General features: G+C 35.1%; 1 protein-coding gene across 10 annotated transcripts in view; it reads left to right on the forward strand.

The window, feature by feature from the left end:
• LOC144979933 (choline transporter-like protein 2) overlaps positions 1-20,000 on the forward strand; it is a 133,000-nt gene that overhangs the window by 30,254 nt on the left and 82,746 nt on the right. For 5 of the 10 annotated variants that reach the window (XM_078927245.1, XM_078927247.1, XM_078927244.1 and 2 more), the window contains 2 exons: positions 9,049-9,271; positions 17,527-17,749. The exons of 1 other annotated variant lie outside the window; for it this stretch is intronic. In XM_078927245.1, coding sequence (XP_078783371.1) covers positions 17,692-17,749 — 58 coding nt within the window. In that variant the 5' untranslated portion in view covers positions 9,049-9,271; positions 17,527-17,691. Of the gene's footprint in view, positions 1-8,432; positions 8,568-9,048; positions 9,272-15,061; positions 15,250-16,941; positions 17,125-17,526; positions 17,750-20,000 lie in introns of those variants that run through there. 4 more of the 10 variants (XM_078927249.1, XM_078927250.1, XM_078927251.1 and 1 more) reach the window with 4 other exon arrangements.

Consider the following 20,000-nt stretch of genomic DNA (forward strand, 5'->3'; position numbering starts at 1 on the left):
ATTGATCCTACAAATCTCTCACAGTACTTTCACACTGTCGTACTCTGGAGAAAAGAAAACAACACATTTTTAGAATTTTGGTCAGAAAAATCGTCCTTCTAAATATCGATCGATTAAAATGACCTTCACCTTGTCAAATACTCTCAAACAGACTGCCTTGAAGTCCCAGGTTTTAGAGGGTTGTTTTGTTGGGGGGGGGGGGTTGGACAAAATGAGGGTCATTTTAATCGATCGCGATATTTGAAGGACGAGTTTTCTGGCCAAATTTTCAAATATGTCTTTTTTTCCCCAGAGTACGGCAGTATAGTTAGTGTTTATGGTATTGGATATATTGTTATTAATTTATATAACGTGTGAAGACTGTGTTGTGTCGTCCTGAATAATGTTATTAATTGTTTATTGTTTATTGTTATTGTTTACGGTGTCGATGATATACATTGTTTTCATCGGATAATCCTGTACAAGCTGTGACTTTTTCATTTGGGAATAATAATATAATATAATTTGTGTCTTGAGCTTTTATATAGTACAATAAATATCCACTAAACGTGATCAAAGCGCTTTACAAAGGGTCCCTAAACAACAACAATAGATAACATTAGAACGAGACGTGGCGCCTGTTATGCGATATTATTACATTTTATTTTCCGACAGAGACCACGCCGTTTTAAGGCCAAGCACTCATTTTACACCTCAGTACGGTTAAATGGTGTGAGTAATAGTAAAGTAGTGAGAGTTTTTATATAGCGCTATATCCACTCGAAGTCTCAAAGCGCTTTACAAGGGGTCCCAGGCCACCAGCATCACTTAACCTGTATAATGAGACATGACGCCTGTTAGGCTATATTACTTTTTTTTCGGTCAAAACAACGCTGGTAACGGTCTGGTATTCATTATATCACACCTGAGTGCGGTGAGAGAATGTGAGTGAAGAGTCTTTTCCAAGGACTCAAATATAAGCCGAGCAACGCTCGAACCCACTACCTTCCGATCCGAAGGCGAGTGTCATATGCATACCACTAGACTACATAGCCGTTTCCAAGGAGTCAAACTATGCGGCGAGCGAGGCTCGAACCCAGGACCTTCCAATCCGAAAGCGTGTGCTATATATACCACATAGCCGTTTCCAAGGACTCAAACCATGCGTCGAGCGAAGTTCGAACCTAGGACCTTCCAATCCAAAAGCGTGTGTTATACCACAAGACCACATAGCCGCACAAAAGACAACACTGTCATACACGGATAAAACACTTTTATTGATTGATTTATTTATTTATTTATTTTTACATTTCGTCCAAAAAAAAACGTTTACTTCATAGATAGATCGATCAAACTGGCCCGAGGTTAGATACAGGAGGCGATGCTTTTAAAATTGTATATCCTGCATGCATTGTGCATTTGAGTAAGATTTTTTAAAAAGTAGTCATTCAGCGCCTTAAGGCCTATGGAGACTGAGTTTATCCCGATTTCTACAGCGTGAAACAGACAATAGCAATTGCTTGATGCCCTTTGGATAGGACGCTAATACAGGGACGGCTGGTAATAATGGGCAGGGTGGGCAAATACCAGCCTGTTTTTTCAAGTTATATGCTGTATTACCAGGTCCGAAATAATCTAATTTAAATTAGATAATTTCAAAAGTTAGTACTTAAACTTGAAACTTCGTACTGAAATCAATTTGTGTGTATTTTTGATAGATTGAGAATCACCATGCACCCCGTAATACATAAACCAGGATACGCTCCTGTTCTTTTTTTTATCAACCCCCCCCCCCCCCTCTCCCCAACCACTCCACTCCGCCCACATCGTCATCCCATCGTCACGTCGCCTGACGCTGAACTCCGAGTTTGCTGTCTGGCCTCTCTAGTACTAGGTCGGGCTAATTCAAATGAGCCCACCTTATAAACTAAATGCAGATTTTGGCAAACGTACTTTTTCTAATTTATTGCCTTACTTGTGCTGGTACCATTGATGTAATGACATTGGGAAGATTCCAGTATTGAATTTAATTTATTAATTTACTAATATATCAATTTAGTATTAACTTGTGTTGTTTTTATATATTTGTTTAACCATTTAAATTTATTTTTTTCTCGTTTTCTTTAGTGCTTCTCAAAACTCATTTATTTAAATTGTTTTCTTATTTGATTTTTTTTTTTTTTTTTTTTAACAAATTAATTTGTTCTTTTTTTTTCTTCAAATTCTTAAAGTAATTACCGCTGTATTTTTATTGAGATACTAAATATTTTTGCAAAACAATGTAATTTTCTATTGCATTTCCTCTAATAAAACAAAACACTTTTATTCAAAGGTCACGACTAAATAAATATATAAAATACAACCACCATTTTGGTTTTCTCAACAATTGAATTAGTATACGAGAAATACTCTTCTGAGAAAAGAGAGAGAGTTGAATTCTAAGAGGAAATAGATACGTTTAAAGGAAGGGTGGGCAGATTCCGTACTTGCCCGTCCTAAAGCTAATACATACATAATAAGATAGTTTGCGATGAAGAGGCGGGAAGCTAGGGGTTGGTTGGGTAAGGAGTAAAGATAACACGGTCGTTATTGTTATCGTCTAACGAATGCATGAGGAGAGATTAGTAGCAATATTTTGTCTTAATTGTATTGTATGAATTATTGGCGAAAGCCTAAGATTAAATAAACTTTGTTTTTGTTTGTCTTTTTTTTTTTTGACTATGGAACTCATACTTAATAGCAGACCTGCCTACTTGAAATAGGAAAATAAAAATCGTAGTTTTCAGGGTTAATAAAATCGTAGATATTTTAACTACCCTTTAACAAAATCACCGGAATTTTCGTCTATTATAGGTATCAAATTTTAAAAACGAGAAAAACTGATTGGAAACGTAATTATGTTGGTGGTGGTAGTAATGATGATGGTAATACTCGTATTATTATTGTTATTATTATCATTTGTTATTATTATTATTATTATTATTATTATTATTATTATTATTATTATTATTATTATTATTATTATTTAATAATAATAATAATAATAATAATAATAATAATAATAATTATTATTATTATTATTATTATTATTATTATTATTATTATTATTGTTATTATTATTGTACGTATTGGTGGTATTACGTTGTTTTTTTGGGTTTTTTTTTTGTGTGGTTATTAATGGTATCAGTTTATTGTTTGGTTCCATTTATCATTTTTTTTCCACTTTCATGTATGTTGTCATCAAATTTTATGATTTATTGGCGAAAGCCTAAGATTGAATAAACTTTGTAATATCGTATTGTAATCATCATTGTCGACGACATCGTCGTTGTCATCATAATCATCATCATCATCATTAACAACAACAACAACAACATTAACATCAAGTACTACAATAGAAATAAAAACAATATCAACATCATCATATAATTTCCGTCATCGTCTCCACACCTATCATTCTAATCAACAGCACCATCAAAACCACTACCATAATTACATCCTCCCTCACCGTCTCCTCTTCCTCCTCCTCCTCCTCCTCCTCCACCACCACAACCGCTACCACTATTCCAACCACTACCACCACCGGCACAATCATTCTAACCACCAAGAGAGCAGTAAAATTATGCAATTTGAGCTCTGAATGAAACTCGAGTCATATTGCTGTTGTTGCTTCTCGATAAAAACTTTACAGTTACTACGTACTACTGAAAACCAGTAATGTAACAGAAATATTAATCTCGCAGTTGAGGGATTAAAGCATCTCTTTAATTTTTCGAGTGAACGAGATGGACTTGTATTGTGAAGGTGTTGTCGCATTATGTCTCTTCGCTTTAATTTTTTGTTGTATTCTCTTTCGTGATTCATTTTTGATTACGTTTGGAATAATTAAAATCTACTGGTATTGTCATTGCATTGTGAATGTGATTATTTGTGGTTGAAATAAATTTTTTTTAAGGCGAACAAAACAAACAAACAAACAAGACAAAACAAAAAAAAAACAAAAAAACAACAACAACAACAACAAAAAAAAAAAAAAAAAAAAAAAATATATATATATATATATATATATATAATATATATATATATATATATATATATGACCGACTCATCTTTGCCCGACCACTATAAATAGGCTAGAACCGCCACTGCGCTTATATATCGCAAAGCATTTACTTTACATCAGATCTAGCTAACCACATCACTTCTGGTTGGATGGACAAGGGGTAAGAAGAAAAAAAAAAAAGCATGTCCACTTCCCCCTAATCGATCTAAGACACATAACAGCGGATTATTGGAATCAACACACGTAAGAATCGGGGTCAGGCAGTAGACAGGGACAAAAATACAATGTAATATCGCATAATAGGCTTCATGTCTCATCCTACACGTTAAGTGGTGATGTTGGCCTGGGACACCCTCTAAAACGCTTTGATACTTCGAGTGGTAATTGTTCTATATTATAAAAACTCATTACTTTTAAGGACAGACAGATAGACAGACAAAAACGTGCATACACACATTCAGACAGACATATGCACGCATCATGCACGCACCCCCCCCCCCACCCCTTCCCACCAACCCCCATCCGACATACACAAACACACACAGACTGACAGACATACATATATTATCATTTTACCTACCCTTTCATGGCTTAATCCTATGATTTATTTATTTGTTTGAGAAGCCGTGGGATAAGAAGTGCAATCCTTTCAGCATTTCTTCAAAGCTCATGAATGAATATGTATAAAACCACGGGTAACCCATGATATAATAATACCAAAGTGTCTTTGATTTACGGGGGCTGCGTTTATAAAAAAGATAAGCAAATAAAACGTTTTGTCGAGCATGGCTAAAACCGTGTATTGGACTCTTCAAATTCTCAATCAAAATCAATACTTGTATGTACTGTCGTAAACGTAAAATGCTTGATTGATAGATGAAACGAAGTTGACGGTTTGCTCATTGTTTTTTTGTTTTTTTTTTTTTAATGTTTAGACAGCCTGTTCTCAGTATAAGTTCTCACTAAACTATAGCAATCAGACTTGTAACGTTTGAAGTCAAACACAGTTTGTTTGTTTTTTTTGTGTTGGTACGTTTTGTATGGCTGGCGGATGTTATGAGTATTTTATCTAAACGTATATCATTAATACGTATTCTGCCGTACTCTGATTATATATTTTTTTTTATTTAAAAGGTCAGAAGGTCTGAGGTTTGATCCCCAGTCGAGGTAGACTGATTTTTTTGGAATGGTTTTTTTTTTCTTCTATTTTTCTTTCTTGCTTTGTCTGGTACCTTTCATACACACTTGTTCAGATCTTTATCTTACACTGGTGCCTGCTCCTTAATTTCTTAATTTGATAATTCCTAATAAAACTATGCCTGTTTTAATAATAATAATATTATTTTACGTGGAGTACATTAACAGACTTGCCTAGTACTACGAAACATTCGTAGTATTACAAAATTTCGTCTCCAGCCTGAGAACAAAATGATTTTTATTTCAATAAAGCTTCTGAAGACAAAGTTATGGTAGCAGAGTTAAGAATTTATAAAGGAATTTAAAGCAATATTTTCCCTTATAAAGGAAATGTTGATGATTCTTTTGGGTAGTTAAAATGTCTATATATTGTTATTTCTAAAATCTACGAATTTTTCCTATTTCAAGTAGGCAAGTCGGCATTAATATTGTTGAGAGCTATTCAAATATGATTCATGAAAAATCCGTTATCGCAAAAAGTGATGATTTGATTTTTGTTTGTTCTTTTAAAGCATTTTCTTTTTGAAAAAAAACTAATCACTTTTGTTTATGGCTGAGAATCAATTGATTCCGCTGCATTATGCACGTGTAGTTAATTAAATCGGTTGCGGATTTAGATCTAAATCTGGGCTCTGTGAAGTAATAATCCAACAATATGCTAAGCTTGATCTTTGGAATTCATGAGAGAAATCCCTCTAAATGCACATAAGACACTGCAAAGAAAATGGGCATTAGTAAACAATGAGTTATTCGCCGATTTATCCAATCGGGGTAAAGATCATTTCACTCTGCCAACCAAAGCGCATATTATGACAAGAAGATTTCGATGGGCAGATGACTACGAAATTGACGTCACTCAGCTCTTTGTCATCGTCTTTTAGCCAGCCGTTTTTATAAGTAGTTCTCACTAAATTCTATTAATCACACTGTAGGCGTTAAGGTTACACATAGTTTTTGTGTTGTTACATTATATCCGGTTGGCTGATGTTATGAGGTTTTCTTTTTTAACTAAACGCATAGCGTTGATTAGAATATTATGTTTGTTCCACTATTTCGTGCTGATGACTTTGCACGTTGTACATTGTAGATGCACGAAAGTGCCCCACCCCACCGAGCCATCGCAATTCGATAGTTTCATGAGAACCACGACATTAAAGCATACCCCCCCCCCCCACCCCCAATCACCCCACTCCGTCACCCATGATATGAACCCCACAGAAAATATGTGGAGCATGATGAGGAGGGAACTTAAAATTCCTGACTTTGCCTCGATCGGGATGCTCTCGTGTACCCTTTGGGACGAAACGACCGACGAGAGCGTTGAAAATCTAACAAATTCCATTGCGCCATAGCCCTACTATAGTACGCCATGCATTGCGCCCATACAAAGTAGGTATTAGAACCAAGCAAGCAGATTATAACGTGTAAATTCCAAACCTTATGCCATCTGCGCTACAACAAAGCAGTTGCAAGTTAATTGCAATAATGTTGAAGGGGAATCTTGTCTGTGCGTAGGTGTGTGATCGTTTGTAGGTAAGGATGTGTGTTTATGTACATCATTTTACAATGTTAATATCATTAACTGGTCTTAGAGATGTCCGTGTTATTTGTAATACTAATACCAATTGATCGCCTTCGCGCGTGTAGTGGTTAAGTTGTAAACAAATTAAATTAACCCTCTCCTTACCAACCACAGGGAATCGTCACATTCGTTACGCTAAAATCAACAATTTTCTCCTTCTAGACTGTTTTCTTTATATCACAAAATTTAAAGAAAACATTTTGTTATAACTATAAAAACTGGACACTGTGTTGTAGAGATTATTTTGCTGAACAATATTAGGTATAGAATGTCTATGTGTTTCTTTTCTGTTTGAGTAAGAAAAATCTATTTTTGTGTTGGGTTGGCCTGATGGTGCATAGAAAATTCTGGAAATGGCTGGTAAGGAAGGAGTTAAATGAATCCTCAAAGTTTGCTTGCTAAGTCTGTTTTTCGATCCATTGATTTTGATTGAGGATATCTCTGGCTACGTTCAAAACTAGATTATGAAACATACAGTAAATAAAATAAGAAATAATTAGCCATTATAAGAATATATTGCACCACGATTCAGAACTCAGTGACCCCACTATAATTAAAACAAATAAAAACGTATAGATAGAATGAAGTTGATGTCACTCGGGTCTTTGTTATTGTTTTTTTTTGCTATCCCTGTTTATGAGTAATTCTCACTAAACTTTATTAACCAGACTATAAAAGTTCATGGTTACACAGAGTTTTATATGTTGGTTCGTTATACTTCCGGATGATAATGTTGTGAACATCTTAGCCAAGCCCATACTATCTATATGTTCTCTTGGAACTAACTGTATAAATGCTCTAGACTGTGCTAATATAAACCGTCACGATATTCACCGCGCGGCTCAACGAACTGGAAAAAAAAATTAATGTACAAGGTCAGGCTGTCATAAAAGTGTCATATTATTTTAGATGGACTAGTCTTTATTGGATTGTTCGCATGTAAAGGTTTGCCATGAAAGATCCTGGTTGTCTAATCCTTATAGCATCTGTCTCGCATCTAATGCAAATGGACATGGTTCGATAAAAACCATCAAAAATATTTCTGACCCTCTTCTTCCTTTTTTTTTTTATTCCACCTTGCAGTGACCGAATAGCTGATTAATGTGTGTGCGCGCGCGTGTGTGTGTGTATGTGTGTGTGTGTTTGTTTTTCTTTGTGTGTGTGTGTGTGTGTGTGTGTGTGTATGTGTGTTTTACGAGTGTGTTTTACTCATTCGCAAAGAATGGATTGCTGGATCTTACCTGAATCCGACAAACTAGTTTGCAGTGACGGAATAGCTGATTGATGTGTGAATGGTGTGTTTGTGTCTATGTGTATTGTGTATTGTGTGTGTGTGTGTATGTGTGTATGTGTGTTACCCCTGCTATCTCGCATCCATCTAAATTATATTTATTATAGATGGATGTGACTATCCCCATCCTTCTCAAAGAATGGATTGCTGGGTCTTACTTAAATCCGACAGATAACCCTGTATTAACTGATTAGTGATTAGCTGATTGATGTGTGTAGACATGTGCGTTTGTGTGTGTGTTTTACCCCTGTTACTCCCCCCCCCCCCAATCGCAAAGAATGGATTGGTGGATCTTACCGGAATCCGACAGACTAAGCATTGTGTTTGACTCGCTTTCCGTTCAAAGGACAGCAAACAATTGCCATAGCTTGAAGTAAACAACGGCCATTAACTCTCATTCTATTTTCAAATGTGTGTAAATAATAAATAAGCGATCTGTTGAACCTGTGCGGGAGGTGGTGAATTTGCTTGATTCATTCATATTTATTTTTCTTTGGATTTTACGTAAAGTTTGCCTTGAATTAGGTTTGTTGTTGTTGTTGTTGTTGTTGTTGTTGTTGTTGTTGTTGTTGTTGTTGTTGTCGTTGTTGTTGTTGTCTGTTGTCGTTGTTGTTATTGTTGTTGTTATAATTTTATTATAATATCATTTACACTATAATATTTTTGATTTTGTTTTATATTTATCTATTTATTTGTTTGTTTGTGTTTTTTTTTAATTCATTTATTTTACTCAATGAGGCTTAGATGTGTAGGACAGTAAAAGTGTTTTTGGTATGTGGCCAAAAGGTTTACATTTTTCTGAGAGTGCATAATTTTCAAATGTGTTATCATAAGAGGTCTAGTTGTTCGAATTTACTTAAAGACTGAGTAATTTTATGACAAGCTCTCTGTTCCTTATTATTAATCATTTATTGTTATTATCTATTAATGCCACAGGACGGTTATTTATAATATTTAATGACTGGTTTCAAACTAAAACATTCATTATTCCGGTGGACGAACCTATCTGTTGTGACGCCATAGATACATTCAAACCACATTGTTTTGCTAAATATACGAACAAGGACCTGTTAGAATCAATAACAGCAAAGGAGTTGGACCATGTCTACAGAAGAGAAGCCCATTGACATGGACAGAGAGAAGGAGCCCATTCTTGGCAGTGAGTATAATTTAAAATTATAGTAAAAAATAATCGCTTATAGATCCAATCTTATACGATAATTTATTTTACTTATTTTCTTCTTATTCTATCTCCTTCCTTCTTCCCTTCTTTATAATTGAGTTTTATATATCGCAATATCAAAAAATATGCTCAAAGCGCTTTACAAGGGGTCCCTGGTCAACAGCAACAGTTAACATGTAGGACGGGACATGACGCCTGTTAGGCGATATTACAATTTTTCGGACAAAGACAACGCTGTTAACGGCCATGTACTCATTTTACACCTGAGTACGGTGAGAGAATGTGAGTAAAGAGCCTTTTCGAAGGACTCAACTATGCGCCGAGCCTCGAACCCAGGACCTTCCGATCCGAAAGCGAGTGTCATACAACTAGACCACATAGCCCACATAGACCACTAGACCACATTTTCCTTATTTAACTACTAATCTGCTTACTTACTTTGTTACTAACTCATTTACTTACATAGTTAAAAAAAACTTGAGCTTTTATATAGAGCAATATCTACTAAACGTGCTCAAAGCACTTTACAAAAGGTTCCTGACAAACACAAACACGAAACATATAGAACGAGAATGGCGATATTACAATTTTTTCGACATAGACAACTCTGTTGACGGCCAGGTACTCATTTTACACATGAGTAAAGTGAGAGAATGTGAGTTTTAAAAAGACTAGAGATTTTGAAAAGCGCAATATCCACTAAATTTGCTTATAACTCTTTACAAAGGGTCCCTGACCAACAGCAACACGTATCAAGTAGAACGAGACATTAGGCGATAATAACATTTTTTCCGACAGAGACAACGCTGTTAACGGCCAGGTACTCATTTTACATATGAGTGCGGTGAGAGAATGTGAGTGAAGAGCCTTTTCCAAGGACTCGACTATGCGCCGAGCGAGGCTCGATACCAGGACATTCCGATCCGAAATCGAGTATCTCTACAACTACAACCATCGTGAAGCTTACCACTCTGAAAGACTTCTTTGCTTTTTCAACTCACAAGTAATAGGATTCAATAGTCGTATTTCCGCTAAGCAACGAGCAGCTTTGTTCTAAGCAAAGAAAATCGGTACTTTTTATTCTTCATGCTGGCAAGAGCTTTTTCACATGCCATTTGACCAGACTGTATAAAATGCAAAACATGATCAGATTTTTAACGTTTTTCTCCTCTGTATACACTTTTATGCTGCCGGAGAAATATCTCATAAGGCCGTCCGCCATTGTTCCGATAGTTTAGAACCAGTTACTAAGTTACTATGCGTCAATACGAGGGAAGTGACGTCACGACTGTTGAAATCTATTAACCAATACCCACTATAAGATTTATATTATGAAATGGAAAGAACTGGATACAGTCTGAATGTCTCTGTTTATTCATTCAACCGAATAGAACATTTCAAACTTTGCTGACATATCGTTTTCACATATCAGTAATAAATAACAATGTGAAATTGAATGTAAGCTTCAATCTAATATACTAAAACAGATAAAATTGGACGTTTCGGGTTTCCCTTTTATCAACAAAACAGGGTGAATGAAACACTACAGACGAATTAAATAATGTCTCTCTTTCACCACACTCAGAGTGTAAAATTGCTACCTACTTGTCGGGAAAAAATTATAATATACCCTAACAGGCGTCATGTCTAGTCCTACATGTTAAGTGTCGCCGTTGGCTAGAAACCCCCTGTAAAGCTCTTTGGACACGTTTAGTGGATATTTCTCTATATAAATGTCTTTTTTAAAAGTCTTGACGAGTGTCATGTCTCATCGTATAGAGTATTATGTTTAGTTGGGAACGTCCGCCCTCCTCTTTTGTCAAACATTGAATTGTTCCGAATCTTTTGTTTGTTTGTAAAGTGTTCGATTCAACTTGAACCTTACATTGCATTTATTATTCCTGAGACAGGTCGTGATAGTCTCTTTGTCTTAAGTAAACAGTTTTGCAGTCTTAAGACAAAGGGTTGCATATCGAAAAAAAAATACAGGGAGCTAACGAAAAAGTTTGTTCCTACTATATTTTTTTTAACCCGCCAAGTCGTATATTTTATTTTTGTAATAAAATATATGTTTCTTGACTTAGAGTATCAAACCCCAGATTTTTTAAAATGTGTATTTTTGTGTGTATTTTTGATAGATTGAGAATCACCATGCACCCCGTAATACATAAACCAGGATACGCTCCTGTTCTTTTTTTTTATCAACCCCCCCCCCCTCTCCCCAACCACTCCACTCCGCCCACATCGTCATCCCATCGTCACGTCGCCTGACGCTGAACTCCGAGTTTGCTGTCTGGCCTCTCTAGTACTAGCTCGGGCTAATTCAAATGAGCCCACCTTATAAACTAAATGCAGATTTTGGCAAACGTACTTTTTCTAATTTATTGCCTTACTTGTGCTGGTACCATTGATGTAATGACATTGGGAAGATTCCAGTATTGAATTTAATTTATTAATTTACTAATATATCAATTTAGTATTAACTTGTGTTGTTTTTATATATTTGTTTAACCATTTAAATTTATTTTTTTCTCGTTTTCTTTAGTGCTTCTCAAAACTCATTTATTTAAATTGTTTTCTTATTTGATTTTTTTTTTTTTTTTTTTAACAAATTAATTTGTTCTTTTTTTTTTCTTCAAATTCTTAAAGTAATTACCGCTGTATTTTTATTGAGATACTAAATATTTTTGCAAAACAATGTAATTTTCTATTGCATTTCCTCTAATAAAACAAAACACTTTTATTCAAAGGTCACGACTAAATAAATATATAAAATACAACCACCATTTTGGTTTTTCAACAATTGAATTAGTATACGAGAAATACTCTTCTGAGAAAAGAGAGAGAGTTGAATTCTAAGAGGAAATAGATACGTTTAAAGGAAGGGTGGGCAGATTCCGTACTTGCCCGTCCTAAAGCTAATACATACATAATAAGATAGTTTGCGATGAAGAGGCGGGAAGCTAGGGGTTGGTTGGGTAAGGAGTAAAGATAACACGGTCGTTATTGTTATCGTCTAACGAATGCATGAGGAGAGATTAGTAGCAATATTTTGTCTTAATTGTATTGTATGAATTATTGGCGAAAGCCTAAGATTAAATAAACTTTGTTTTTGTTTGTCTTTTTTTTTTTTGACTATGGAACTCATACTTAATAGCAGACCTGCCTACTTGAAATAGGAAAATAAAAATCGTAGTTTTCAGGGTTAATAAAATCGTAGATATTTTAACTACCCTTTAACAAAATCACCGGAATTTTCGTCTATTATAGGTATCAAATTTTAAAAAACGAGAAAAACTGATTGGAAACGTAATTATGTTGGTGGTGGTAGTAATGATGATGGTAATACTCGTATTATTATTGTTATTATTATCATTTGTTATTATTATTATTATTATTATTATTATTATTATTATTTATAATAATAATAATAATAATAATTATTATTATTATTATTATTATTATTATTATTATTATTATTATTATTATTATTATTGTTATTATTATTGTACGTATTGGTGGTATTACGTTGTTTTTTTGGGTTTTTTTTTTTTTGTGTGGTTATTAATGGTATCAGTTTATTGTTTGGTTCCATTTATCATTTTTTTTTCCACTTTCATGTATGTTGTCATCAAATTTTATGATTTATTGGCGAAAGCCTAAGATTGAATAAACTTTGTAATATCGTATTGTAATCATCATTGTCGACGACATCGTCGTTGTCATCATAATCATCATCATCATTAACAACAACAACAACAACATTAACATCAAGTACTACAATAGAAATAAAAACAATATCAACATCATCATATAATTTCCGTCATCGTCTCCACACCTATCATTCTAACCAACAGCACCATCAAAACCACTACCATAATTACATCCTCCCTCACCGTCTCCTCTTCCTCCTCCTCCTCCTCCTCCTCCACCACCACAACCGCTACCACTATTCCAACCACTACCACCACCGGCACAATCATTCTAACCACCAAGAGAGCAGTAAAATTATGCAATTTGAGCTCTGAATGAAACTCGAGTCATATTGCTGTTGTTGCTTCTCGATAAAAACTTTACAGTTACTACGTACTACTTGATTGATAGATGAAACGAAGTTGACGGTTTGCTCATTGTTTTTTTGTTTTTTTTTTTAATGTTTAGACAGCCTGTTCTCAGTATAAGTTCTCACTAAACTATAGCAATCAGACTTGTAACGTTTGAAGTCAAACACAGTTTGTTTTTTTTGTGTTGGTACGTTTTGTATGGCTGGCGGATGTTATGAGTATTTTATCTAAACGTATATCATTAATACGTATTCTGCCGTACTCTGATTATATATTTTTTTTTTATTTAAAAGGTCAGAAGGTCTGAGGTTTGATCCCCAGTCGAGGTAGACTGATTTTTTTGGAATGGTTTTTTTTTTTCTTCTATTTTTCTTTCTTGCTTTGTCTGGTACCTTTCATACACACTTGTTCAGATCTTTATCTTACACTGGTGCCTGCTCCTTAATTTCTTAATTTGATAATTCCTAATAAAACTATGCCTGTTTTAATAATAATAATATTATTTTACGTGGAGTACATTAACAGACTTGCCTAGTACTACGAAACATTCGTAGTATTACAAAATTTCGTCTCCAGCCTGAGAACAAAATGATTTTTATTTCAATAAAGCTTCTGAAGACAAAGTTATGGTAGCAGAGTTAAGAATTTATAAAGGAATTTAAAGCAATATTTTCCCTTATAAAGGAAATGTTGATGATTCTTTTGGGTAGTTAAAATGTCTATATATTGTTATTTCTAAAATCTACGAATTTTTCCTATTTCAAGTAGGCAAGTCGGCATTAATATTGTTGAGAGCTATTCAAATATGATTCATGAAAAATCCGTTATCGCAAAAAGTGATGATTTGATTTTTGTTTGTTCTTTTAAAGCATTTTCTTTTTGAAAAAAAACTAATCACTTTTGTTTATGGCTGAGAATCAATTGATTCCGCTGCATTATGCACGTGTAGTTAATTAAATCGGTTGCGGATTTAGATCTAAATCTGGGCTCTGTGAAGTAATAATCCAACAATATGCTAAGCTTGATCTTTGGAATTCATGAGAGAAATCCCTCTAAATGCACATAAGACACTGCAAAGAAAATGGGCATTAGTAAACAATGAGTTATTCGCCGATTTTTCCAATCGGGGTAAAGATCATTTCACTCTGCCAACCAAAGCGCATATTATGACAAGAAGATTTCGATGGGCAGATGACTACGAAATTGACGTCACTCAGCTCTTTGTCATCGTCTTTTAGCCAGCCGTTTTTATAAGTAGTTCTCACTAAATTCTATTAATCACACTGTAGGCGTTAAGGTTACACATAGTTTTTGTGTTGTTACATTATATCCGGTTGGCTGATGTTATGAGGTTTTCTTTTTTAACTAAACGCATAGCGTTGATTAGAATATTATGTTTGTTCCACTATTTCGTGCTGATGACTTTGCACGTTGTACATTGTAGATGCACGAAAGTGCCCCACCCCACCGAGCCATCGCAATTCGATAGTTTCATGAGAACCACGACATTAAAGCATACCCCCCCCCCCCACCCCCAATCACCCCACTCCGTCACCCATGATATGAACCCCACAGAAAATATGTGGAGCATGATGAGGAGGGAACTTAAAATTCCTGACTTTGCCTCGATCGGGATGCTCTCGTGTACCCTTTGGGACGAAACGACCGACGAGAGCGTTGAAAATCTAACAAATTCCATTGCGCCATAGCCCTACTATAGTACGCCATGCATTGCGCCCATACAAAGTAGGTATTAGAACCAAGCAAGCAGATTATAACGTGTAAATTCCAAACCTTATGCCATCTGCGCTACAACAAAGCAGTTGCAAGTTAATTGCAATAATGTTGAAGGGGAATCTTGTCTGTGCGTAGGTGTGTGATCGTTTGTAGGTAAGGATGTGTGTTTATGTACATCATTTTACAATGTTAATATCATTAACTGGTCTTAGAGATGTCCGTGTTATTTGTAATACTAATACCAATTGATCGCCTTCGCGCGTGTAGTGGTTAAGTTGTAAACAAATTAAATTAACCCTCTCCTTACCAACCACAGGGAATCGTCACATTCGTTACGCTAAAATCAACAATTTTCTCCTTCTAGACTGTTTTCTTTATATCACAAAATTTAAAGAAAACATTTTGTTATAACTATAAAAACTGGACACTGTGTTGTAGAGATTATTTTGCTGAACAATATTAGGTATAGAATGTCTATGTGTTTCTTTTCTGTTTGAGTAAGAAAAATCTATTTTTGTGTTGGGTTGGCCTGATGGTGCATAGAAAATTCTGGAAATGGCTGGTAAGGAAGGAGTTAAATGAATCCTCAAAGTTTGCTTGCTAAGTCTGTTTTTCGATCCATTGATTTTGATTGAGGATATCTCTGGCTACGTTCAAAACTAGATTATGAAACATACAGTAAATAAAATAAGAAATAATTAGCCATTATAAGAATATATTGCACCACGATTCAGAACTCAGTGACCCCACTATAATTAAAACAAATAAAAACGTATAGATAGAATGAAGTTGATGTCACTCGGGTCTTTGTTATTGTTTTTTTGCTATCCCTGTTTATGAGTAATTCTCACTAAACTTTATTAACCAGACTATAAAAGTTCATGGTTACACAGAGTTTTATATGTTGGTTCGTTATACTTCCGGATGATAATGTTGTGAACATCTTAGCCAAGCCCATACTATCTATATGTTCTCTTGGAACTAACTGTATAAATGCTCTAGACTGTGCTAATATAAACCGTCACGATATTCACCGCGCGGCTCAACGAACTGGAAAAAAAAAATTAATGTACAAGGTCAGGCTGTCATAAAAGTGTCATATTATTTTAGATGGACTAGTCTTTATTGGATTGTTCGCATGTAAAGGTTTGCCATGAAAGATCCTGGTTGTCTAATCCTTATAGCATCTGTCTCGCATCTAATGCAAATGGACATGGTTCGATAAAAACCATCAAAAATATTTCTGACCCTCTTCTTCCTTTTTTTTTTATTCCACCTTGCAGTGACCGAATAGCTGATTAATGTGTGTGCGCGCGCGTGTGTGTGTGTATGTGTGTGTGTGTTTGTTTTTCTTTGTGTGTGTGTGTGTGTGTGTGTGTGTATGTGTGTTTTACGAGTGTGTTTTACTCATTCGCAAAGAATGGATTGCTGGATCTTACCTGAATCCGACAAACTAGTTTGCAGTGACGGAATAGCTGATTGATGTGTGAATGTGTGTGTTTGTGTCTATGTGTATTGTGTATTGTGTGTGTGTGTGTATGTGTGTATGTGTGTTACCCCTGCTATCTCGCATCCATCTAAATTATATTTATTATAGATGGATGTGACTATCCCCATCCTTCTCAAAGAATGGATTGCTGGGTCTTACTTAAATCCGACAGATAACCCTGTATTAACTGATTAGTGATTAGCTGATTGATGTGTGTAGACATGTGCGTTTGTGTGTGTGTTTTACCCCTGTTACTCTCCCCCCCCCCCCCCCCCCCCCCCAATCGCAAAGAATGGATTGGTGGATCTTACCGGAATCCGACAGACTAAGCATTGTGTTTGACTCGCTTTCCGTTCAAAGGACAGCAAACAATTGCCATAGCTTGAAGTAAACAACGGCCATTAACTCTCATTCTATTTTCAAATGTGTGTAAATAATAAATAAGCGATCTGTTGAACCTGTGCGGGAGGTGGTGAATTTGCTTGATTCATTCATATTTATTTTTCTTTGGATTTTACGTAAAGTTTGCCTTGAATTAGGTTTGTTGTTGTTGTTGTTGTTGTTGTTGTTGTTGTTGTTGTTGTTGTTGTTGTTGTTGTTGTCTGTTGTCGTTGTTGTTATTGTTGTTGTTATAATTTTATTATAATATCATTTACACTATAATATTTTTGATTTTGTTTTATATTTATCTATTTATTTGTTTGTTTGTGTTTTTTTTTAATTCATTTATTTTACTCAATGAGGCTTAGATGTGTAGGACAGTAAAAGTGTTTTTGGTATGTGGCCAAAAGGTTTACATTTTTCTGAGAGTGCATAATTTTCAAATGTGTTATCATAAGAGGTCTAGTTGTTCGAATTTACTTAAAGACTGAGTAATTTTATGACAAGCTCTCTGTTCCTTATTATTAATCATTTATTGTTATTATCTATTAATGCCACAGGACGGTTATTTATAATATTTAATGACTGGTTTCAAACTAAAACATTCATTATTCCGGTGGACGAACCTATCTGTTGTGACGCCATAGATACATTCAAACCACATTGTTTTGCTAAATATACGAACAAGGACCTGTTAGAATCAATAACAGCAAAGGAGTTGGACCATGTCTACAGAAGAGAAGCCCATTGACATGGACAGAGAGAAGGAGCCCATTCTTGGCAGTGAGTATAATTTAAAATTATAGTAAAAAATAATCGCTTATAGATCCAATCTTATACGATAATTTATTTTACTTATTTTCTTCTTATTCTATCTCCTTCCTTCTTCCCTTCTTTATAATTGAGTTTTATATATCGCAATATCAAAAAATATGCTCAAAGCGCTTTACAAGGGGTCCCTGGTCAACAGCAACAGTTAACATGTAGGACGGGACATGACGCCTGTTAGGCGATATTACAATTTTTCGGACAAAGACAACGCTGTTAACGGCCATGTACTCATTTTACACCTGAGTACGGTGAGAGAATGTGAGTAAAGAGCCTTTTCGAAGGACTCAACTATGCGCCGAGCCTCGAACCCAGGACCTTCCGATCCGAAAGCGAGTGTCATACAACTAGACCACATAGCCCACATAGACCACTAGACCACATTTTCCTTATTTAACTACTAATCTGCTTACTTACTTTGTTACTAACTCATTTACTTACATAGTTAAAAAAAACTTGAGCTTTTATATAGAGCAATATCTACTAAACGTGCTCAAAGCACTTTACAAAAGGTTCCTGACAAACACAAACACGAAACATATAGAACGAGAATGGCGATATTACAATTTTTTCGACATAGACAACTCTGTTGACGGCCAGGTACTCATTTTACACATGAGTAAAGTGAGAGAATGTGAGTTTTAAAAAGACTAGAGATTTTGAAAAGCGCAATATCCACTAAATTTGCTTATAACTCTTTACAAAGGGTCCCTGACCAACAGCAACACGTATCAAGTAGAACGAGACATTAGGCGATAATAACATTTTTTCCGACAGAGACAACGCTGTTAACGGCCAGGTACTCATTTTACATATGAGTGCGGTGAGAGAATGTGAGTGAAGAGCCTTTTCCAAGGACTCGACTATGCGCCGAGCGAGGCTCGATACCAGGACATTCCGATCCGAAATCGAGTATCTCTACAACTACAACCATCGTGAAGCTTACCACTCTGAAAGACTTCTTTGCTTTTTCAACTCACAAGTAATAGGATTCAATAGTCGTATTTCCGCTAAGCAACGAGCAGCTTTGTTCTAAGCAAAGAAAATCGGTACTTTTTATTCTTCATGCTGGCAAGAGCTTTTTCACATGCCATTTGACCAGACTGTATAAAATGCAAAACATGATCAGATTTTTAACGTTTTTCTCCTCTGTATACACTTTTATGCTGCCGGAGAAATATCTCATAAGGCCGTCCGCCATTGTTCCGATAGTTTAGAACCAGTTACTAAGTTACTATGCGTCAATACGAGGGAAGTGACGTCACGACTGTTGAAATCTATTAACCAATACCCACTATAAGATTTATATTATGAAATGGAAAGAACTGGATACAGTCTGAATGTCTCTGTTTATTCATTCAACCGAATAGAACATTTCAAACTTTGCTGACATATCGTTTTCACATATCAGTAATAAATAACAATGTGAAATTGAATGTAAGCTTCAATCTAATATACTAAAACAGATAAAATTGGACGTTTCGGGTTTCCCTTTTATCAACAAAACAGGGTGAATGAAACACTACAGACGAATTAAATAATGTCTCTCTTTCACCACACTCAGAGTGTAAAATTGCTACCTACTTGTCGGGAAAAAATTATAATATACCCTAACAGGCGTCATGTCTAGTCCTACATGTTAAGTGTCGCCGTTGGCTAGAAACCCCCTGTAAAGCTCTTTGGACACGTTTAGTGGATATTTCTCTATATAAATGTCTTTTTTAAAAGTCTTGACGAGTGTCATGTCTCATCGTATAGAGTATTATGTTTAGTTGGGAACGTCCGCCCTCCTCTTTGTCAAACATTGAATTGTTCCGAATCTTTTGTTTGTTTGTAAAGTGTTCGATTCAACTTGAACCTTACATTGCATTTATTATTCCTGAGACAGGTCGTGATAGTCTCTTTGTCTTAAGTAAACAGTTTTGCAGTCTTAAGACAAAGGGTTGCATATCGAAAAAAAAATACAGGGAGCTAACGAAAAAGTTTGTTCCTACTATATTTTTTTTAACCCGCCAAGTCGTATATTTTATTTTTGTAATAAAATATATGTTTCTTGACTTAGAGTATCAAACCCCAGATTTTTTAAAATGCTCGTTCGGCTCAAGAAAATGCAATGACACTGCCAACAATTCAATTTGACCCAATTATCGATATGCGACCATTTGTCATATGATGGCAGAGTTGGAGGGTCTAGATTCATTTATTT

Source organism: Berghia stephanieae, chromosome 9, assembly GCF_034508935.2.
Source record: "Berghia stephanieae isolate SIO BIC M18660-M18661 chromosome 9, UCSD_Bste_1.3, whole genome shotgun sequence".
In the NCBI taxonomy this organism is placed as follows: domain Eukaryota; kingdom Metazoa; phylum Mollusca; class Gastropoda; order Nudibranchia; family Aeolidiidae; genus Berghia; species Berghia stephanieae.